The sequence below is a fragment of the Synchiropus splendidus genome, chromosome 19, assembly GCF_027744825.2.
Source record: "Synchiropus splendidus isolate RoL2022-P1 chromosome 19, RoL_Sspl_1.0, whole genome shotgun sequence".
In the NCBI taxonomy this organism is placed as follows: domain Eukaryota; kingdom Metazoa; phylum Chordata; class Actinopteri; order Syngnathiformes; family Callionymidae; genus Synchiropus; species Synchiropus splendidus.
Genome location: NC_071352.1, coordinates 8,575,438 through 8,599,015, shown reverse-complemented (window position 1 = coordinate 8,599,015; position 23,578 = coordinate 8,575,438). Strand labels below are relative to the sequence as shown.

Genomic DNA, 23,578 nt, shown 5'->3' with positions numbered 1-23,578 from the left:
AATTCCAAAAAGGGTGTGTCTCACTTGACAATTTGACAGCAATTCTTACCCACGGCACGTCGAGTGGGAAGCACCTTCAGCGCCTGATAACTCGCTCTGTTAGTGGAGAGACTGTTAATTCATGCCATGTTTTATTCATGGTTTGGACGGTGGGTTACAGCAGAACGCTGTTGTTTATCTGTGGACCTGAGAAAGCTGGGGACCGCAGTCCTGTCCCCTTCTGAGTCAGCTGCCCTCTGAAACGCACTGGTATGTTGTCAGGCAGATTCATCTGGGTTTCATGCTCCACTGGAAAGATACATCTCGGAGAAGGGAAGAAGAAAATGAGTTACAGTAGAACAGAACTGCGTGTGGAGGGTCAGTGAACCACAGAGAGCGGCGACCAAATGTCGGATCTGGACTGGACACGTCACACCGTGTCCCTAAAGCTTGTTAAATCTTCAGTGGAAAAATGTGTCTCAACTGTACGGCGGCCCAGATAGACGTGCACAGACAGACCCCTAGTGGTGCTCCCCCAACATCCTGTTTGCAATGCATTGGGAGAGTGCTGCTTTTGCCAGAGCACTTTCTACATTCTTTATTAAAAAGCAGCGAATTAGCTCAATGCCTAATACATTAAATAAGAAAATTGTTGATCCAAATCCAAGAAGAAGATGCTTTTTTTCCTGTCTAAAATTCCTGTAATGTGCCGTGACGTGACTGACAATGACGTTGACTTCCCGATGTCCATCATTCGGTCAGACTTTAACCCTCACAATTCAAAGTGAATGTCTTCTTATGGCGCGTCGCAACCTCTTGTCATGTGGTGCTCATCCTTCTTCTTCATCATCGTACTTGACAAGATAAGAGAAATGAGTGTCACTTTGTGGTGGTGACACAGGAACCGTAGCGAACCTTTTTGTTCTGTTTTAGTCAGTGTTTTCTCCCTTGTTTCCTGTCTTCTGGTTGCGCAGACGGATGACAGATTGCATGAGGAAATTGCGGTTTCTCTTCTCACTTCTGCTCGTGAGCTGTGTCTCATTTGTTGAGTAACTCAGAAATATGTGGCCATATCGCTCAGTTTCCTTCCCAATTGGGAAGTTCATCTTTCTTTATCTTTCAAGTTCAGTTGACAAGTTCATAAGTGTTAGGAGCGTATTCAGTATGTTGCTGGGAGCTATTGTTTTTCAATATCATTGTTAAAGTCCATATTGGGCGCCAAATATTGGCGATGCGAGGCCAGTGGCCAGTGTCGGGTGAGTTCGCGATGACCAGGCGGGAGCGGCAGCGATCGCGCGCGCACATGGTTGGGCTGCGACATCGCTCCCCCCGCAGTAGCGGAACAAGCACCGCCCACCGTGGACGGCACAGACAACGTCGCTGCAGATGGAAGCCCTTCAGGTACGACGACGTGTTTTAAGATATATTTACAGTAAAACATCTATGTACATATCTGAACATATTTAATTAAAACGGTTTGAAATTGATTTTTTGTAATATTGCCATCTTTAAAATAAAAGTAATTAAAATATGTGTTAAGCTATGAGGTGTATTTTACATTAAGTATTTTTTCCGGCGCAGAAAGGCGCACGAAATGGCGTCACACCTGTGATCGTGGCGTGCACCTGTGTGTTCCTCGACTGTGTGACGCTAGCTGCTAGCACGCCGTGCCGAAACGGCCTTGCCGCCAATGATTTGTCAACATGTTTTTTCAGTTAATCGAGTTTTATGATTTTATGATTTTAAACGAATCATCGCTTTTTGAACGTCCATTGTCAAAGAAGAGCTTCGAGTTGGTAAGTCTTTTGTGAGTACACCGTGAATTTATATGTTATTTATTGTTTCACGTCATTCGAAGCAAATAAGTCAGCGAGGAACTAAACTATTCTGGCAGTCATGACATATTTTTTCATGGAAATGTTTAAGCAGTTTCTGATCTGTGGATTGTTGAGTATCAGGTCTGTAAAGAATTACAAGCAGAGATGGAATTATTATGCTTTGACCCCAAGATCGCCACCTGTCATGACACATTAACAGGAACATTGTTGGGCCAAAAAAGAAAAAAGTAAAACACCCTCGTTTTGTTTCAAGGACTGCTTATTATGCACGAATATATCTAGTTGAAGTAATCCCTCTTCCTTTTGAAGATGTTGACCTATGTAAGTGACTCTCATATATTTACGATTGAAGTCGTATTTAATGTGAGACTGAGCACGAAAACAAAGCTACATCTTGAAAAGAAGACATTTTCTAAGAACCACTCGCCTTTGTCTTAAACAGCTGCGCAACTTGTCAGTGACTTTGCGTGTCAACACAAAGTCCTGTGGGTTGTGTTTTTAGTTGGTGTGTAACCAAAATGTGGCGCCAAATGTTGTGTGATGAAAAAGAATAAATGAAAACAGGAAATAGGTAAATCAGAGTTATTTCCACAAACCATCTTTCCACTTGATGGTTTCTTCCAACTGACTAACTTCTGAGTCTATAAGAAGAGACTCGAACTTTGTGGTGTGGTTAGCTTTTTTTTTTACTCTGATCACTCACAGGATTCTGCGATTCTTTTGTTCAGATATTTAAGCAGTTAATACAATAAATGCTGGAAGAACACAACTGGAAAAGAATGAAAATAGTGAATCCTTTTATTATGTTTTCTGTGAATTGTTATTTTTTTGTGTTTGTGTTTCTTGTGTTATTTTTGTAGTTTTAAAAAATCCTGTTTGAATTCCTGAAATTGACTTTTGTGGTTGTGGATGAGACTTTGTCTCTGTTGGTAAAGCTGCCCATTCTTCTTGGCCGAGGCCTTCCAGTTGCACTGTCTTTGTATCTAGTGTCTGCTTCAGATCTCCCCAGAGTGGCTCTATGATGTCGAGGTCAGGAGTCTGAGGTGGTCACTCTAGAATTTCGGCTTGATACTGTCGTATCCATTGATAAAGTGACTTGGCTGAATGTTTTGGATCATATTCCAGCTGAAATATTTGAGTGTCCCATTTGCAGTTTCTGGACCGGTGAGACCAAGTAGCCCTCTATCAGTTTCAGATAACATGCAGTATTTTTGTTGCTATCAAAAGTGACAGAGTCTCCTCCAGCTTTGTCGATGGCACATCCCCAAAACCTCAGCGTGTCTAGTGTGTTGATATGATCTTGTGGATATCAGTGGAAGGGTGGTCAGTTCTGTTGGTTACAGTTAGTGATGGGCAGATGAGGCTTCATGAAACAGTGACCTTATTTTCAGAGGCCAGGAGATGGTGCTCTTAGCTCTAAAATATTTGATGTTGAACACCCATTTCAGAGAAACCTCATAGTATTTTAAAACTGACGGCATCATCTCCTGAACTTTGAACATGAGGACACTGTTTCATGAAGCCTCAGTTATTACACTGCTGCCTGATTCCCACTGCTTCTCTCAGTTCAATATTGACTACTATGGTGATGAACCAAATACTGTTGAAGACTTTATTTGCCATTCACTTAAAGCCTTAACACTTCTCAGAGTTGCCAGGTCCTCTGGCCAATGCTTTGCTGGTGGAGAATTCTGTGCTGGAGTGGACGCGTCTCCCAAAGATCTAGACGAGCAAAAAGTGAGGTCAGTGCTCCCTCAGGATTCCAGCTCCACCATGCCCTCATGCCCACCAGTTGAAGGGCATCAGCTGAAATGTAGTGTATACATTTAAAAACAAAGTATGAAATATTTTATCACCATTTAAAGGAAACATTTTTTTCAGGAACAGAGGCAAGGTTAGAGTGAGGAACTTACCCGTGCTGCTAAAGATATCGTGGAGGTGTAAACTGTTCTGCAGAGAAATGCATGTCAATAAATGACCTGGACATCAGTGTGTCTCACATTCTTGCCTCATGAAGAAACCTGCAAATAAAACTACATTACATTGCTTCAGAGAGAAGAGAAAGTACTGAAGTTCACTTCTGGAGGATCATTGCAATCACATGACTGACTCACCAGTCAATGCTGAAACTTCACTTGAACTTCTTCCACTTTCCAAGCAGGTGAAACACTGCACTCACCTGCCCAGGTTGATGACACCACATTGAAACACACCTGATTTGAAAAACCCTTGACAATCTCAGGGAAGACAAATGCCACTGCTCACACAACTGAGCTACTCTCCTGTCAGAGCTCTAAGATCTCTTGCTGTGTTGCAGTTTACCAGACCTGGAGGGAAAAAAAACACTTGTACAAGTAAGTTGACTTCAAGCTGTTAGAGATACACCTTCAATATATCTCTGCACATCCACTGACTCATGACAATGGCTGCCAAGAAATGTATTCCCTGACAGGAGTCTAATACTAGAATTCTGGGTCAGCAACTACACCTGACTTCGGCTCAGCAGTAGTCTGGTAGAGCAACAAAAAACTGAGGTCTTGACCTCTTTATACACAGAAGTTCTCCACATGGATCCATCCACATCCGATTGGTCCTCAGCAGTTGGCACCCTCTCAACCATGGCAATAATCACAAGGCACACTCCCCTCCTTCAGACCCAGGGGGCTCTTATCAGGACCAGCACCATCCAGCCCTGGAGAAGCGGGTACTTCCCAGCATCCTCCATCTGACCTTGGACCCAACAAGTTCTGTGTCTGCTTCACTCCCGCCCTTGTGCTCCAGCTGCAACTTCTCACACACGCTCAACATTCCTCCATCAACATTCCTCCATCTGTGTCCACAGTGCTTGTCACTTGTGTCAGCATGCTTCAAAGTTTGTGTCAGCTTCCACCTTGGAACTCTTAGCATGCCTTGAATCTCAGAACAATAAAGAGGGAAACATCACATGACCCCTTCACTTCCTGTTTCAGACAAACCTGCTCAGTCACAAGTTCTTCACTTCCTGACTGTCAGCGCAAGTGCTGCTTCATGAAGCTCATTCATCCAAACTGGAGTCACCTGAAGACACACAGCAGAGTCCACAGAATGCAAGCTTAAACATAACATAAACATCAAAATGAAACATCATCAGGAGAAATTCATTGTATGTAAAGGAAACTATCGAACTAAACTAAACTAAGTGCTTCAAGATGTTCCACACAGTTCAATGCTGAGGTGCCACATGTGACCCAGTGGAGGTCAGAACACACAAAAGTGAAGTCATTTTATTTTTAGACTTTTAGACATTTCCTCTTTTCTTTTTCTTTTCACAGTTACATTCTCATAGGGAGTAAAGTATTTCAGTCCCTCTCAATAAGCATTCAACAAATATAAACACAGTACTTACATGGAATATAAATAAGACCTTTGTTTTAAAGAATATTTACGTGTTTTACACAGTTCTGCTACCAAGATATTCCCCACTCCATTTCTACCATGTACGATTTACATATATAATCTTGAAGTCAAATAAAGTCATATGTAATATACATATTTCCCGAAGCGTAATTACACTTCTGGGTTTCATAATATTTAAGTAATTATGTACTTACAAAGTTCTCATTTAACATCAACAAATATAAACACAGTACTTACATGGACTAAAGACCCTTTGTTTTGAAGAATATTTACCTGTTTTACACAGTTCTGCTACCAAGATATTCCCCACTCCATTTCTACCATGTACGATTTACATATATAATCTTGAAGTCAAATAAAGTCATATTTAATATACATGTTTGCCAGAGCGTAATTACACTTCTGGATTTCATAATATATAAGTAATTACGTACTTACAAAGTTTCATTTAACATCATTTTCTCTGAAATACTTCAGCACAGCTGCACAGTAGGCGCAGTGCGATGCCGATCGCATTTTGCAAAACTAAAATAAAACTTCAAATGGATAAATTGATGTCACTTTTTACAACACGCTAAACATTCTTATGAGTAATACGCAATCTGTGTCAAGCAAATCGAAAGTTCTACTTCCTGTTTTCACAACAAGCGCATGTGATTCGCTGTCATGCATCAGTTATATTTTATGTTTTCCATCAAACAACAATCACAATCTACTTCTTAATATACAAGTACACACTACGGATGACACATCAATTCATTTATAGTGACAAATGTCCTTTAAAGAACGAGTCTGTCACCAGGTGACCAGGTAACCACATGGTCTGACGACGATGTGGTACCAGTGGTACATGCTTCCTTTGAAATCACATATGGACATCTGCTCGCGTCTGCTGGATGTGACGTCGTCGCATGACCACTTCTTACTAGCGCACATGGTTTGTTACCGGAGTCAAGCTTGCTGCACCAGAACGAAACTCCATTTCAAAGCAAAACACACGCAAGTAAACCGTATTGACAACCAGAAACTCAATTTCATGCAGTATTTCAAAGTGAAAGCCATTGAAATTATATGCTGTACAACAACTCAAACTACAGTCTCCACATCCAAATCCGCAAAGTGGTTCGAATGCGTGGAAACTGAGAGGCTTGTAACACAGCGATCACGCCATTCTCATCCACCGTGAGTCAGTCATGTTTTGTCTCATCTGCGTCTCATAGTCCCGGTCACAGTGGAGGCAGATTGCTGTCTAATTAGCCAGTTAGCCGACATCTAGTTCTATGATGTTCGCCAGCCTTCCATGCTGCGACATCTCTCCAGCGCACCGCTCTCACAAGGCGAGCAGAACGCGTGATCGCTCGCCCCCTGCTCGCCCACCCATCTGCCGCCGTCTCGCTCGTGTCCCTTCAGTGAAACTCCCCGAGAGGAGAGACGGCGGGGCCTTGACCATTCGGTCACCCCGCACTCTCTCGCACGTCGCCTCACCTCCGCACACTTCCGTTATCCTGCCCGTCTAGTACATCAAGGGGGCACCTACAAGGTCATTGCACATTGGGTTGAAAAAAGCATCAAGCTTCCACCATTCAAGACTTGCAGAGCGCGAGAGATAGAGAAGTATTCAGTCAGTCAGTTCACTTCCTATATCTAACCACTGGGGTGGAAAACCAATCTTTCCCGGGTCTGAGATGAGTCAGAGCAGTATACAGTGCTCTACATTAAATATCATTCTCAGTAGCTGCATTTCATTTGTCGTGCTCTGTAGCTTGAACCCGTCTTCGACCGAAACTGGCCCCGCTGAAGAACAGCCTGTGTCTCCTCAATAAAGCCACAAACAGTACGTTGTGTTCTACGAGTTCACACATCCACACGCGGATGGAGTAGGTCAGGAAGTGACTCGCACTCTTCCTCACTTCCTTTAAGTCAATTGTGCCGTTATAACATGAAAAACACCTTTTCATTGAAACCAAGTCGAAAAGCAATGCACTTCAAATAAACCCAAACACATACCACAGCATCACCAGTCTTGTGGCCATTTACTACCTCCTAGTGGACAACACGATACAATACAATAATCTGAAACCCACAGACTCTGATTTGGGCCAAAACGACCTCTTCTCTCTTTTCACTGACAACAGTTGACTCGTTTTGACATTTTGGTCTTAAATAAAGCTCAACTTTTTTCCTTAAAATAAGCCAGTTCAGCACATTAAGCAGGTTCTTAAAGCAGTTGGATGACAATACATTGATTTAAAAATCAACCAACTCAAGCGCTGTGGGCGGGAAAACAAAAGAAAACTCAGAAACTCAACTCACAAAAAACAGAAACTCAAGTCCCAGCTCAAAGGTGAGACTTGAACCTTGCTTGAAGCATTTTTTTTTTGTTATTGGTGATGACTTGGGCCAGTCAGTTGAGGCCCGACCATGCTCACCTGTGTGAACAAACAGCAATGTAACAGTCGCAGTTTCAAGTCCTAGAATGTGTTATCGAATCTGACCAAAAAAACACATCCTTCACATCAAACCACATCAATAGGAAACTTAACTGTAGTGGAGTTAAAAAAGCATTCTAGGTGAAATCCCAACTTGTTCATTTATTTTATATATTTTTTTTATTTTATTACGCATATATATATATATATATATATATATATATATATATAGAGAGAGAGAGAGAGAGAGAGAGAGAGAGAGAGAGATTTTTTGATTTTTCAAACGCACTTTATTTACATTTTAGTTATATAACAAATTTCATAAAGTGCGAAGTACAAGTTAAAATCAGTTCACATTAAAACCAGATTAATTCAAAAAGTGTGCAAAATGCAGTTTTTCATTCTCAATATTGCACAGTATATTTTTAAAACACCATATGGATTTAAAACCATTAAGACCATTCACATGTTTATAAAACCTGTACTCCAGCCAAAGCCTTGCCCTGATGTTAATGAGCCAGATTGCCTCGGCCTCCTGACCTTCCCTGTTCTCCAGCTTGTTTTTCCTGCTTTTATAAATTGCCATTTTTGCTTCTCCTGAGATAAAATTTAACAGTTGGAATTTTTCTTTGTCTTTCACATTGTACCCCGCTCCCATGATAAAAATTCCCTCAGTAAAATTTACATTAAAGAGACTAAAAACATGCTTTAAAAGAGAGAAGAAAACCCTGAGTCTCTCGCACTCTATAAAAACATGATAAATAGTCTCCCGTTGGTGGCAAAAAGGGCAATCATTAAGAGCAGTAGGATTAATAACAGAGATAAAAGCATTGGAAGCAATTGCACCATGTAAAATTCTCCACTGGAGGTCACCTGTCTGTTTCCTTATGGGGGGTTTATATAGTACCCTCCACTGTGGGCTACATCCATCTCCTAGTTTCTTGGACCACACAGTGGAGGCTCTGCTGCTCAGTCCGACCCTGTGGATGATCTTCACACAGTTGCTGTATATGGTCTTCTTCTTTGCTTTGTGTAATGTCAGCTTGTCTCGCTCCGTAACTTTTAAAAGGGGGCCGGTGTGTTCTCCAAGCCCTGGGCTGAGGACGATGTCTGGGAAGGGGTCTGCTGGGTCCGGGGCTTTTGTTTGTTCTTTGTATTCTTTGAGGAGGCGTTTTTCTTTATCTGTGATCCTCCTGGCCCAGAGCTCCAGGATTCTCTGGGCCACCCGGGCAGACTTTAGCCTCAGCAGGGAGCCCAGGGCCTGGACATCCTTCAGCTCCGGCCCCACCGCCTCCACCAGATCTTTCAGGGTGAGGGTTCCAGACTGGACCAGCGCTGCCGTCAGGCCGGGAGTGGTGTCGTTGGTGATGTCCAGTCTGGCCCCGTGGATGAGCGGTTCTTTGAGCAACCAGTGCAGAGAGTCGGCTGAGGAACACCTTTTTTGATAAAACAGATTCCATGATTTAAAAACACTTCTATAAAAAGGAGGTAGCCCAGTTAAATTTAGCAATTTAGAATCAGTTAAAAACAGAACATCATCCAACCCCAGGTGATTGGCACGCCTCAGGATGCAGCTGGTCACACCTCTCCACACCAGATCTGCCGGGCCGCTCAGGTACCTCTGTAAAAACTGGATTCTAAAAGTAGCAGCCCGACTGGCCAGGTGGACAAGGCCCTGTCCCCCCTCCTCTCTGGCTAAAAACAGCACCCCCTGTGACACCCAGTGTAGACCGTCCCAAAAGAAATTTAACATTTTACGCTGTATGACTGCCAGCAGCCCTGGGGGAGGGTCTACACACGCTAGTTTGTGCCACAGTTGGGATGCTACCAAGTTGTTTAAAACCAGCGCTCTGCCTCTAAAAGACATCTGAGGGAGCAGCCATTTCCATTTCTGCATTTTGTCTTCAAGTTTTTCCGTGACGTTCTCCCAGTTCTTCTTGACTATATTTTCCTTCCCTAAAAATATGCCTAAATATTTAAAACCATCTCTGCCCCACTGCAGATTTTGGGGGAGAACCGGGAGACCGCCACGCCATTCGCCGACAGCGAGGGCTTCGCTTTTGCTCCAGTTGACCCTCGCTGCCGACGCTATGTTAAAATCTTTGACTATTTTTTCTAAAAGGTCTGCATCCCTCTGAGTTCTAATAAAAACCACGAGGTCGTCCGCGTACGCAGATAAAACCATGTCTTCATTAAAACCCGGTAAAACCACACCTTGGAGGCTGGAGCGTATCTTGTGGAGGAGGGGTTCGAGGGAGAGTGCGTAGAGCATCCCCGACAGAGCGCAGCCCTGGCGGACCCCTCTGCACACTCTAAAAGGAGCACACAGACTGCCGTTGACCTTCAGGACGCTCTCAATGTCACTATACAACACCTTGATCTTAGCTATGAAACCGGCGCTGAACCCAAAACTCTCCAGAACTTTCCAGAGGAATTGGTGTTCAACGCGGTCAAAAGCTTTTTCCTGGTCCAGGGAAATCAGACCAGTATCTAATCCCAGTGAACTGGAGACGTCCAAAACATCCCGAATGAGGTGGACATTGTCCACCATTGACCTGCCGGGCACACTGTATGTCTGATCCCGGTGGACGAGATGCTCCATGAGTCCCCCCAGCCTGGAGGCTAGGACCTTGGACAGGAGTCTGTAATCCACACACAGCACCGACACAGGCCGCCAGTTCCTGATGTCCTGCAGGTTGCCCCTCTTCGGGAGAAGGGCGAGCACTGCCCTCCTGCAGGACACTGGCAAGGAACCAGAGGCCAGACTCTCGTTCAGGACCTCCAGGACGTCTGGTGCCAAGACATCCCAGAAGGCCCTGTAAAATTCGGCGGTGAGTCCATCTATGCCAGGAGCCCGCCCGCCCTGCATGTTCTGCAGGGCGGCTTCCAGTTCCTCCATCCGGAGGGGTCGCTCGAGGTGGGAGTTCTGCTCCGCCGACACCTGAGGCAGTTCTTGACAGAACCCCTCCAGTGGTGTGGGCCCCTGAGCATGCTCGCTGGTGTACAGTGACGAGAAGAAACTCACCGCCCGCTCCCGAATCTGGCGTGGTTCCGTGAGTTCCTGGCCCGTGTCGGATAAGAGTGCGTGGATCACTTTCCCCTGCCCGTTCCTCCTCTCCAGGCCGAAGAAGAAGCTCGTCGGAGCATCCATCTCCTTGATGGTTTGGAACCGGGACCTGACAAGTGCACCCTGTACTTTCCTGTCTAACAGGCTGGCTAAGGCCATCTTTTTGATTTTGAGGCTTTCAATGTATCCTCGATTTCCTGTGGATTCCTCAACTTGCTTTTGTAGCTCCACTATATCGGTCTCCAGATCTTGAATAGATCTGGTGATGTCACCTGTGACATTTAGGGTGTGCTGCTGGCATAACAACTTTATTAATGTCTTACCATGGTCCCACCACTGCCTAAGATGACTAAAATCACTCTTTTGTTGTCTAAAAATGTCCCAGAAATAAATAAATGCTTCTTTAAAACTCTTATCATGGGTTAAAGCAGAGTTAAAATGCCAGTACGCGCTTCTTGGTAAAACATTTCTGATAAAAACGTCACATAAAAGCAAGCAATGGTCAGTAAAAACAGCAGGTAAGATGCGGGACGAGTTAAACACATTAAAATGGTGTTTAAAACAATAAATACGATCGAGTCTGGCTGAGGAGATCCGGCTCTCTCTGAGGTGGGACCAGGTATACTGTCGGCAGTCTGGGTGCATCCTTCGCCACACGTCCACCAGGCCGTGGGAGCGGACCAGCTGCTTGAAGGCGTGCTGTGAGGCTGGGTGAGGTTCTGCATGATTTCGATCTAAGATCGCATTTTCTGTGCAGTTAAAATCCCCACCCAAGAATAAAAAATCCTCCGTACTGCAGTTTTTTAAAACATCATTAACATTCATAAAAAACTGCCTCCTCTCTGCACCGGTTGCTGGAGCGTAGACGTTGATAAAAACAGCCTTAAAATGGTCGAACTGAGCTTTGATAAGGAGCAACCTCCCCTGGATGACATTTTGGACCTCCAGCGAGTTGGGTTTAAAAGCCCTGGAGAAGAGGAAGCCTACTCCTCCACTAAGAGAAGTGTTGTGACTTAAAATGGCTTCCCCTTCCCACTCCCTCCTCCAGTCTGCTTCGTTGCTAAAATCACTGTGCGTTTCTTGAAGTAAAAGGACGTCTATTTTTTTCAGTTTCATAGTCTCATAAATGTTTGCTCTTTTTTTAATTTCTCTCGCTCCATTTATGTTTAAAACTCCCACTTTGAAACCATTCATGATGTGGTGTGAGATGTTAAAAACGAGAGTAAAAGCAAATAATTTATGTAAAAAGTCCATAGTTATTTTTCTCTTCTTCACACAGTTCTTTCTTTGCTTTTAAAACCAGTTTCTTCAATCTAAAGATTTCCTGGTCAGTGAGGCCGGACTCTGCTCTTTGGCTCATGTGGGCTTTGGCTGAAGTATAAAACAGACCGAGGTCTGGGAAGTGCTCAACAATTTTTACCCCGTGTTGATTTTTTGTCTGTTGTAAAAAAGTTTTGATTTTTTCTGCACTGTATAATTTGGTTTGGCTGTTAAAATTGGGGATGTCACTGTTATCTGATACACATTCATCGCTGCTTTCATCCGTGTTTGTTCTCATTTTAGGTTCAGTTCTGCTGTTTTTTGTTTCAGTTGTGTTTCTGCTTTTCTTTCTACGTTTTGCCCTCACTCTGGGTTTGATGAATTCTCCCCCATCTTCCTCCATCTGTTCGGTTACTGTCATTTCTGTTTGGTTACTTTCACTGTATCTGTCTGTCTTTTCTGCCTCTTGATTTTCTTCCCCTCCCACCTCCACCAAAACACCCTCTAGTGCGCCCTGCTCCCCTTCATTTTTTTTATTTATTTTTTCATGATGACCCTCTTTCCTTCCTCCCACCACCTGTTCAACCCCCAGTAACCCCCCTGTTTCTACCTGCTCCCCCCCTTCTGGTGCCCCCACTTGCGCTGTTATTTCACTTCCTCCTTCGTTCACCTCATCAGTGTTTACAATATCATTCACTCCACTTTCATTCCCCTCCCGAATCAATCCCCCCGTTTTAGTCCCCTTCCCATTCACAACGTTCACCCATTCACCCTCTGTGTCACACTTACTCACCCCCTTATCCCGGTCCCGGTCGGACACAGCCGCTGACGTTCCCCGGAGTGTCCGGGGAGCCGCAACCGGCTGCCCGGATGACGCGGCTCTCCCGGCGGCGGCCGGAGCGCCGGCCGAGCGGGCCGCGCGTGTTGGACCAGGTGTGTGTGGCTCACCGCGGTTCGGACAGGAGCCCACCGTGTGTCCCTCCTCTCCGCAACCAAAACACTTCATCACCGCCGAACTGGCATAGATCGTGTAGTCGTAATCATCTACTCTCACCAGGAATCGGAGGTTGAGCTCCTCTCCCCGGTTATTGAGTATCATGTAGAGCTGTCGGCGGTGAGACACGACGTGTTTCAGCAGCGGAGACTTACATCCAGACAGGATCTTACGGATCGGTGACACCACTTTCCCATGTCTGGACAGCTCCTTGGTCAGAAACTCATCAGTGATGAAGGGAGGGACGTTGGAAAGAACTATCTTCGTGGCCGGCAGCGCAAGCGGCTGCACGGTCACGAAGCAGCCGTTGACGGCGACTCCCGACTCCACCACACGGTTCACCTTATCCACCCGGTCCAGGAATATAACCACGCCACTGTTCATCCGAGCAGCCGATCTTATGCTGCTGTGCCCGACCTTCTCCCCCACAGCCAGACTAATGTCCTCCACGCTGCAGGGGAAAGTGGCAGTGACTTTTATCCCGTGTTTGCGGGTTAGAGATCTGAACTCCGGGCTAGCCATGGCGTGAGCCACGCGGCCGGCGAGACGCCCACACCAGGAGTTCAAACCCGTAACCCACCAAACAGCCCACAGAAAGACACCAAAGTGAAACGCTAATGTGATCTATAAACAATACACCCGTGAATTTACTATTTATTGATGAATACAAAATGAAATAAAGTACGAGAAATCCACTCGCTCACGACACCCACTCACGCACCTCGCTCCCAGCATGCACTCCGAGAGAGAGAGAGAGAGAGAGAGAGAGAGAGAGAGAGAGAGAGAATGAGAATGACTACCAAGAAGTTACATCAGAATTCTGGGTCAGCAACTACGCCTGACTTAGCCTTTGCAGAAGTCCGGTAGTGTGACAAAAAACTGAGGTCTGAGGTCTTGACCCTTTATACACAAACCTTTCTCTACGTGGGCTCCGTCCTCGTCCGATTGGTCCTCCGATGTTGACACCAGTCCTGGTCGCTGGCTCCCTTGTAACCATGGCAACAACCACAAGGCATGCTCCCCCGTTCCGGACCCCGGTGGGTCTTATCAGAACCAGCTCCTTCCAGCTCTGGAGAAGATGGTACTTCCCAGCCTCCTCCATCTGACCTTTGACCCCCTAACAAGTTCCAATGTTTGTTCCTCCAGTGTGGTTCACTCTCGTCTTTGGACTCCACCTGCAACTTGAAATTCCCACACACACTCAGCCACACTCCCTCATTCAGCATTCATGCATCTGTGAATATCTTCTTTATTAGTAGCACAAACAATGAATAATATTAATACTGTATGATAAATGCACTATTCCCATGAATAAAACAAAATAAATCAGAACCCAAAGCACAAAATGTTTAAAATGCTATTACATTTTTTATTCCGTTTTCAATAAACAGATCAAACTCACAACGTCACTTTCCCTCAAGACTTGCTAAATACTGGAATGTCGCCTCAGAACATGATGCTTCCTCTTTTCAGCGATTGCATGTCTAGTAATCCAGGTGCGCGAGTAGCTGCCGAAAGCTACGGCCCTCGACTGCAGTACTGCTTGTCCAAAACAATACACTCCATTAGCATTGGTTCCGCCTGCGGATCGCTCCGGTCAGCTTTTGTTTGTTAGCCTCTTGGTAGCGCTCGAATTGCAGGTCACATTATAAGATGTCTGTTCAATGGTTCCTCTTCCGGTCAGATCCTAACTCCAAGTCCTGCACCACAAAAACATCATCTCAATAAAAACGTTCTCAAGCCTTTTTAAGACCCACGGGATCCAAAATGACATGCTGTAAAATTTGCAATATGTTGGTGTGAAAATCGTAAATATAAAACATAGCTTTCACCCTGATGTTTCACCCTGTATTATAGGTCAAACAGAAAACGTGAAAAGCCTCACCTCGCGCCTTCTGTCCACTCCACATTCAAAAATCCGACGGGAATGACCAGTAACATAGGCACTGCAAGGTAGAAAAGACATTTCAAAACAACTGAAAGACTGAATTATTCCTCACTGCTTGTAGGGAACATTGTGGAGGCTCAGTTCCACTTACACCACATTGCAAGACGCGGTGAAACCCCTCCGGAGCGCGCAGGGTCAGCCTGGGTCGCAGTGACTTGGTATTCAATGACCGATTCCTGATCCTGTCAAGAAAACAGTCTCTAAACAAGAGGCTAAACCTATAAGTCAATAGGGAGCAAGTAAACTACTGTATGCACACTCATACAGAGGAACAAAAAACGGCATCTCACATTGACTTTGTTGAACTCCATGCGTAAAGGTTTGCATTCCCTGAGGATGACGTAAGAGTTAGTCATGTCCACCACATCCTCGGTCTTGTCCAGCTGCCCGTCATGGAGTTCAGCAATGGGCGAGTTGGTCTGGTGGAACATATGAAACCATCTCACAATAGAAAACCAACTGAATCCTTTATCTACTCAGTGTGATAAAACATCTGAAATCTCACGTTCAAATTGGCCCTTATTTTGCCCTCAAAGGGTGTGTACTCATATTTGTAGCCTCCATTCACTTTGATATCTTCACAGGACACAGATCTAATCTCTGAGAAACAAAACCAAGATTTAATAAACAGGCTCAGTGAAAGACAGCAAGACACAAGGCTGTATGACTCACCTTCGGTGTCTCCAACATGAAGCAAACTCAAAGCCAGAGCAACCACCGCAAGCTCCATGTGTCCTGGGACCATCGAGTGATCATCAAAAACTTGAATCAACCAGTTTACTTTCATTTTACTTTACACATCTTAAAGAAAACCGGCACTTCCTTGAACTTTTCTAAACGTGCAGTACATTTTCCTGGAGCCATAATAACACTTGAATATTTGTTTTACCTCAAACACAAAGCAACTTAACATAAAATAAACATAAAATGTGTTCAAATTTCGCTAAATATCCGTTGGAAAAAAAACAGCGACTCATCACTAAAGTTGCTAAACAGTCCGTTTTAATAGCTTTCTTTGCAGTTAGCAGTGACCCGTAAATCAATTCAACTTCATTCATGGAAATTCAGGAAATGTCGTGGCCGTTAACTCACCGCTAAATAACTGCGAATCGCACGAGACAAGGCTCTTAAGTTCCTCCCCGCGTCTCAGAACAAAAGCCACACGTCGCAGCACTGGTTTGTAACCAGACTCTCACCCCCACTGCAGGGGGGCTGAGGTTCCTTCCTTCCTACCTCTCTCTCGCCAATGCTACAACCTAACAGATCTGTAGGTTTGTGGAGCGCAAGTTATTGTTCTGCGAGAAAACCGAAATGGGTGTGATTTCAGTGCACGCAGATCATTGGAAGGCAGCTGGTTTGAATGTTCCGTGCATGTGAAATGACCCTCCTTCCCTTCTTGCTGCTTCTGCAGGAGGCCATGTGCAGTTCAGAGCAACACCAGACGCCATTTGGTGGCTTCTCACTTTATTGTTGCACTCAAACAACACATAAGAGCAGGAAGGTTAGAACCATTGAGAATGTTTTTGGTCTGAGTCCACACTTTTATCCTCAATAAACAGATGAATATATTTGATTAATGTTCAAGAAGAAACATGACAAACCAAGGAACAGAGAATAAGTGAACAATACATGTCTGCTTCGAAAAAAGAAATCATTCCCACCTACTTGAACATGTTTGTCAAAACAGTAAAAAAAGACATTTAAAACACTTTGTCACATCCACCTTTTTTAAAAACAGAATATTGTTATTTAAAAACAGAATATATTGTTATTTAAAAACAGAATATTGAGACTTATTTGGGATTAGTTGGGGATTAAGATTAAGACTCAAGGCAGGGCGATATATCAATCTGGACCTCCAGTTCAGTCTATTCAAAGATGCTTTTCACACTTGGGACTCTGTCTTGTTTGGAGTGTTGCTCATTCCTTTCTCACCGGTCTCGACATGGTGGATTAGATGTCCTCATTCCAGCTCCGATCCCGAGTAGCATTCTGGTTAGTGACGCAATGCAAACTTGCAAACTTCACTGGGTGCTTGACAAATGCCTGACGGAACATTCTGCACGAACGCTGATCATTGTTTGACCATTAACACAACCGTTTTTCTGGTTAGGTCGCCGTTTCTCCGCTCTCGTATCTGTCCCACTTCATCTACCATTGCAGGGAAATACTCCGACCAACCACCCTGCCGTCTTTGGTCTCTTTCGACCGCCCACTTGCACAGTGGTCTCTGCTTTCAGTTGAAATTACAGCGGTACCTCGGTTCTCGACCACAGTCCGTTCCAGATGGCCATTCAAGAAGCGAATTGTTCGAAATCTGAATAGATTTTTCCCATTACAATGAATGGAAAAAGAAATTATGTGTTCCAAGCCTTAAAATAGTCTTTTGTAGGAGTGAATGTAGAGTGTCTGCTGCAGGTGCGCTGTTCCTCTATGTGTGTGGCCGCTGCATGTGGGAGGGGTTGCCGAGTGAGTGACGTCTCTCCAGAAGGGAAGAGGTGCCCGGTGCGTGTCCAGCTCTGAATGTGCGCTTCTGTGCAGTTTGGCTGTGACAAAGTCATAAACCAAGTCATGCTCTGTCCCAGACTCACCTCATCCCTGTCCCAGCTCCAGCCCACAACAGGACATCAAAGCCTGGAGTGTGGAGAGCGAGCACCTGTGACACTCTACCACAGTCCAGTGCGGAGACAGGAAAGGTTTTACACCTCAATGTGAAGAAAAAACAGTCAGTAAATGTAGCTAACGGGACACGTCTGCATACAGAGGCTGCGTTATACACAACAAAGCACGTCGTGGGTCAGCTGATCGGTCCGCGCACATTTTTTCCGGCTTTTTTGGGGACGTTTGAGTTCTGGATTTTTGTTCAAAATCTGAAGCAAAAAAATCTCGAAATTTGTGTTTGAACTTCGATTTGTTTGAAGGCCAGGACGTTCGAAAACCGAGGTAGCACTGTATAAGACAGAAAAATCACCCCCTCTCCCCACAAAAACGCACATGAAAAGTATGAGTACATAGCTTTGAAAGTCAGCAGACATTGAAGTTCTAGTGCTAATCACAGCACAGTATAAAATCATATAAGATTCAGGGTTTCCCGCTTGGTCAAGACGGAGGCCAACAAACCTGTGGAATAGTGAAGCACCTACGTGGCACCATGTTCATAATGCCACAGACCATGCTCTGTCACTTTCAGTTTGAGGTTCAATTGTGGACGTGTGTCAAGTTAGCAGTCAGCGCTAGCGGGGTGAGCAGCTACGACTATCACGTTACGACGAATTAGGGGCAGAATATTATAATATGTCCAATAAAATCTACATGGGTGTGGTGTAGTGACGTGGGCAAGTCGGAGATCTTATCGACCAAGTGCCGCGGGAAACCCTGAGTTTTATATCTATATAAATATATATATTATAAGATTCTGTTGGCTGGTTCTTCTTCTGGCCAGATCCTAACTCCGCGTCAGTGACCTGCGCACAGAAAAATACGCTTCATACAGATGCACTATTACCTCAGTGAAGAGTAAGAATGTATCTGAGAAACATTTCCGCTTACTGGCTCGGCAAAGGTCAAGGGGTCAAGGCAGGGTCACGTTCACTTGGCCCGCCATCATTACATCTACAAACACAAGCAAGTGAAAGTTATTAAAGATCGAACACAACTGTAGTAAGAGGTCGCTTGTTGTTAGCGTTCTATCAAATGTTTTATGAAAGACTGAAACAAAGAGAAGTCCAGTTTAGTGCAACTAAACTTAAGATTTTAGAGTCAACTCTGGACACTTGAATTATTATTATTATATTTTTTTTGTTTTACCTTTGACGTATCAAAACTGGTATCAAGTTCCCCCCCACTCATCACGCAAAAATCTGTGAAAATACAAACCGGCTCCTCCTTTCACGTTGTCGGCGAGCGCACAGCTCCTGACACCTGGTTTTCAAGAAGTCAACATATCCAGCAAAGTCCCTTCCACTGATGGAACACCAAGCAAGCATGTTAGCGCTCAGATTGTAGGTGGTGAAGTCATGAAATGGTGAGATCATGAAAAGGCCTCACCTCGCGCCTCTCTTCCACCAACAGTAATATGAAACAACTCCAATGACAAGTGACAAAATGACAAGTGCAATTCCACCTCCAACTGCCACGGGTAATTGCCATGAAAACCCAGCTGTAAGGACAACATCACAAGACATTGAAGACTCTTTGCTTCCTGTTTCAGTGAAAACTGTACCACCTACTACGACTTACATGTGTCCGTGTGAGAAGTGCCCTTGGTGGAATTGACTTTGTATTCAATTGGGAACATAAGGGCCTTTCAAGAGCGGGAACAAGAGAGGGAGAGAGTGAAGTTAAAATGGGACAGAACTGGGAAACATGGACCTGGCTGCTTGTAGCATTAACCGGCAAACTCACAAGTTACATCACTAGCTGCGCGCGTGTGCAATTGCGCACAGCTGACACGATCTCAGCGATCTCAGCACAAAATATCTACTGTATGCAACAAAAATGAATCCTGAATTGAATATAAATTATTCCACAATTTCTGGAACACAGGGCTTCTTGCCGTCAAGACATAAAGCTTTACGACACTAGAGCAACAAGTGCTGACTGCGCTGTGTCCTTAACCGGCAGTTTCCATAGGTCCTTCGGTGCAGAAGTTCTTTGATATCCAATGCCCTCAATGGTCTAATGTGCCTTCAATGACTAGAGTTAGTTTATATGTTTCATATACAGTATATATACATATGTGTGTGTGTGTGTGTGTGTGTGTGTGTGTGTGTGTGTGTGTGTGTGTGTGTGTGTGTGTGTGTGTGTAATATACAATTTAAAAAAATACATATATAAAATTTCACACGTTCCATTCCTCAATGTGAATTACACAAATTGTAAATAAATTTTTAAATATTTCAACGCTATTCTAAACTATTACAGACACAGCCGACGGCGGGTCGCTCACAGTGGTCCGGGTGACCGCTCATAGAGTTTGTGGGTTTGCTCAGACACATGAAAAATTAGAGGGAACATTGATCACTAGTAGCTACAGGCTGTTAGAATCTATTCAGGTTCGTGGGATATCATCATAACACCAGCAACATTTCCACAGGGTTATCAAAATGAACTGCATTTCAATAGATCTCTTGAATAAGCTTCAATTAAAAAAGCATCTCACATTGACTTTCTTGAACTCCATCAGCAGATCTTTGCACTCCTTGGTGATGATGTAAGAGTCAGTCATGTCCACCACATCCTTAGTCTTATCGAGCTCTCCGTTATTCAGTTCAGCAATGGGCGTGTTTGTCTGTTGGCAGATGCGAAAGCGTCTCACAACATTAAACCAACTGAATCCTTTGTGTACTGATAAAACATCTGAACACTCACATTCCAATTGGCCCTTATTTTGCCCTCAAAGGGTGTGTACTCATATTTGTAACCTCCATCCACTTTGATATCCTCACAGAAAACATGTCTAACCTCTGTAAAGCAAAACAAATATTTAAGAAACTGACTCAGCACGACAGGTGGAATATTAATACATAAAATTGCTTGCCTGTGGTGTTTCCAACATGAAACAAACTCAGGGCAAAAATGAAAGAGGCCAGCAGGCCCATGCTACCTGCAACACAAAAGAAAAACATCATAGTTATTCATCAAAACCCCTCCACTACTGTCAAGTTATTTTAGCAAGCTCCAGTTTTTATACCGGTGGTATGAGCACAAACTGAAGTTCTTTCACACAGTGCTGCTTGTGCTCCTTGTCCTGCCACAAGTGAGTCTTGTGAGTCATTTCCTGGTTCCTCCCGTCCTTTTTCTCTTCTTTTTTTTTTATAATAATGGACTCAACTACAACACTCATCATGTGTACTCTGTCACACCATTGAAGAAGTATTTGACTGATAATCTACTACAACACAACAATTGAATATCCGCTTTTGGGTATGAAGACAAATCACTTGAAAAGATTCACAATAAAGAAATGAATTAAAATTGAAAAAAAGGTGTAAGATCTGCACAATACAAAGTGAGTAAAACTTCACCCGAGCACATCTTCTACGGTAATAAGGGATTTGCATCCGTCACTTCAAAGATAATGGAACAGATATTTGCATAGACTGATACGACTCTTTCGTAATTTGGGAAAGTTTCAGAGTGGCAACCCCCTCAGGAAGTGACCAAGATTAGCTCTTAGCTCTTCAGGAACGTGTGTCATGTTGTGTTTCTGAGAGTTTACCTCCTGTCCGGATGCATAGCTGCGAGATCCCTCCACAAGCTTATAACCACCCCGCTCTGTTTTGACACTCTGACACCGCGTCGCGTTTCACTCCACTCACCGGTGTTGGCGGAGCCGGCGACTTTGTAAGAAGCGGAAGGTGTTGGAATGTCACTCAGAAGTAAAGCAATCTCGACGCGGCTGCCCTCGTTTAAGATAAGATCTAACGCTATTCGTCAACGTTTTAGACTCTTAACAGCAACTTTTGAGGACCTCGATAGTCGGTCTGAGCTCACGCGAGCCCAACCTGTGCGTGCGTTAAGGTTTGAGGGCGTCGTTCCAAACGGGAATCACGTCACAGCGCACGCGCACCCAAGATGGAAATACCTAGACAAACGCCACACGACGGCGTCCTGGGGGAAACTTCTCAACTCTGCCTTCCCCAATACGCCACAATATAATACAACACCAGCAACTTCTTTCAGCACTTTATTCTCGCACTCAAACAGATAAGATCAGATGGAATCATAACATTGTAATGACTTTTTCCCCCGTGATCCATGGGGTCATCAGCTGGGTCAGAAAACAAGAAGCTTTTCCTCAATACAGTCACTTGGCAGCCAACCCACAGTGTTATCTTCAACACAATGATTCATATAAACGATTCAAGATAATACTCAAGAACACAAATGATCAACTTAAAAAATAAAAAATAAGGCCTGCTTTATAGTATTATTCAGAATGCACAATTATTACAACAACAATCGTCCAAAGAATGCAAGATAAGCCACCAAACTGTCTGTAAATATCAAACTCACGAGCCTGAAATTTTGATTAAAAATTTTAGGATAAAAATGCCGCAATTCAACGGCACTGCAAATCTCCAAAAACATAATGCTTGCTGTTCACACTTGATCCCTCTGGAAGCTCCTCATATGCTCTGCTAAATCCAGCAGTTTGGTGACCTTTAACACCCTTAACCGCAGCGATACATAGACATGAAAAGTGAAACTTTCATAGCAAAGCCTTGCTCCGTGATAGCTGGCAATATCATGAAAAGGAAGGGTTTTTTTTAGCTTCACCTTGTCGCCCGCTTTCTTCAACTACAACACAAGATAAACCCATTCTCCTGAGAACAAATGGCTCTCAATTGCAGCCTATTGTCACTCTTTCAAGTCCAAGTTCAACAGTGGTGCTGGTGCTAGTAGCCGAAGGCCTCGGGTGGTCCCATCGGTTCGGGGCGACCGCTGGCGACGATGGTGGAGGAAATGATTGGTCGTACACCGCTAACCGACAGAACTGAAGGCGACGACGTGACAATATTTTAGTTTCGTCATACATTGAGTGACATGCAATATTTACACCCCGTTACATAGTTAATGCAGTATGGTTTGTTAGTGAATAGCATGAATATTTAAACATAAGTTCTAGTGCCAACCGCAGCACAATATAAAATATAATGAAGATGTCTAGGTTGGTTCTTCTTCTGGCCACTTCCCAACTCCACGTCAGTTTCCTACACACACACACACACACACAATCATATAAGGCTGTGAACAATGAAAATCAATGTCAAAAAGTATTTTTTAAGTGCTTTTTTTCTCACTGGCTCAAAGGTCAGATGGAGGGCTCAAGGCAGGTCACACATTTGTTTTGGCTCATCGTCATCCGTACTGAAGAAACAGAGGTAAAATTTCAATGATTTTTGAGTGCAAGGATGGATGTGTGCGCGAGAACGTGACTCGAGCTAAACACTGCAGAAGACCTCATTCTGAGACCTCTAGTGACGCTAACATTCTGGTACCAGGGTTTCCCCAGGTCAAAACATGCAGCGTGTCCTTACTCTGTTAAGACGGACAGATGTGAGAAAGTACTCTCAAGGCACTTCAACCGTGTAGCAACGCTCATCCTAATACCTCGGGTATCGATTAAATAGACTCATTTGCATGAAACAGGGCAAGAGACTGGATGATCTCAACATATGCAAGGTTTTTTTTGTTTATATTATATGCCACTATCATCATTATTTTCATGTATTATTATTTTTTTGATGACATTTTGTCATGTAAATATAGTCAAGGTTCCATGCCAAAGTGAAACTCGGTTACATAACATACATACGTGTTTCTGTTATTCTATGTAATTATTATTCTGCTGACAATGAATACAAATTGATCATTACAAAACGTCATTTTTGTTTGCTTCAGTTTGAAGTACTTCAAGTATTGACGGCACCAAAGTGATGTCCAGCATTTAAGCCTTTAAAATACAAACTGACCTCGCACTGTTCGAAGGAGCACATCTGCGTTTCATGTCATCAATATATTCAAGAAAGCTGGCGCCTCGGTTCCTAATGGAAAAACATGCATGAACATTAGTCCGTGGATGACTATGTCGACTCTCAGGCGGCACTTGTCGTTGACTCACTTGGGGGCTTTCTCCCAGCGACGGTAATGAACACGTATTGA

General features: G+C 44.1%; 1 protein-coding gene and 1 long non-coding RNA gene across 3 annotated transcripts; one reads left to right on the top strand and one right to left on the bottom strand.

The window, feature by feature from the left end:
- The first annotated feature begins 1,135 nt into the window (after nt 1-1,135).
- Nucleotides 1,136-3,802, top strand: LOC128751304 (uncharacterized). The gene is made up of 3 exons (XR_008413241.1): nt 1,136-1,380; nt 3,467-3,559; nt 3,699-3,802. It is a non-coding gene; the product is annotated as an uncharacterized LOC128751304 (long non-coding RNA).
- A 12,566-nt stretch (nt 3,803-16,368) lies between these two features.
- On the bottom strand, nt 16,369-21,448 carry LOC128751519 (uncharacterized). 2 transcript variants are annotated; one of them, XM_053852590.1, is made up of 9 exons: nt 21,232-21,448; nt 20,451-20,516; nt 20,282-20,376; nt 20,073-20,201; nt 19,151-19,214; nt 18,959-19,070; nt 18,788-18,874; nt 18,461-18,523; nt 16,369-18,375 (listed from the first exon to the last, which is right to left on the bottom strand). In XM_053852590.1, the coding sequence occupies exons 2-8, from the start codon at nt 20,509-20,511 to the stop codon at nt 18,475-18,477; spliced, it is 597 nt and encodes a 198-aa protein (XP_053708565.1). In that variant the 5' UTR covers nt 20,512-20,516; nt 21,232-21,448; the 3' UTR covers nt 16,369-18,375; nt 18,461-18,474. The 2 variants fall into 2 exon arrangements, with proteins under 2 accessions (XP_053708565.1, XP_053708563.1); XM_053852588.1 differs by having other exon boundaries at nt 20,451-21,448.
- Nucleotides 21,449-23,578: the final 2,130 nt, after the last annotated feature.

Coding starts and splice junctions, on each gene's coding strand:
- LOC128751519 (XM_053852588.1), bottom strand. CDS start 20,541: ATGATGTTTTTCTTTTGTGTTGCAGGTAGCATGGGCCTGCTGGCCTCT. Junction 20,377..20,450: donor TCATGTTGGAAACACCACAG/GCAAGCAATTTT, acceptor TTTGCTTTACAG/AGGTTAGACATGTTTTCTGT. Junction 19,071..19,150: donor CACTTCTCACACGGACACAT/GTAAGTCGTAGT, acceptor TTGTCCTTACAG/CTGGGTTTTCATGGCAATTA.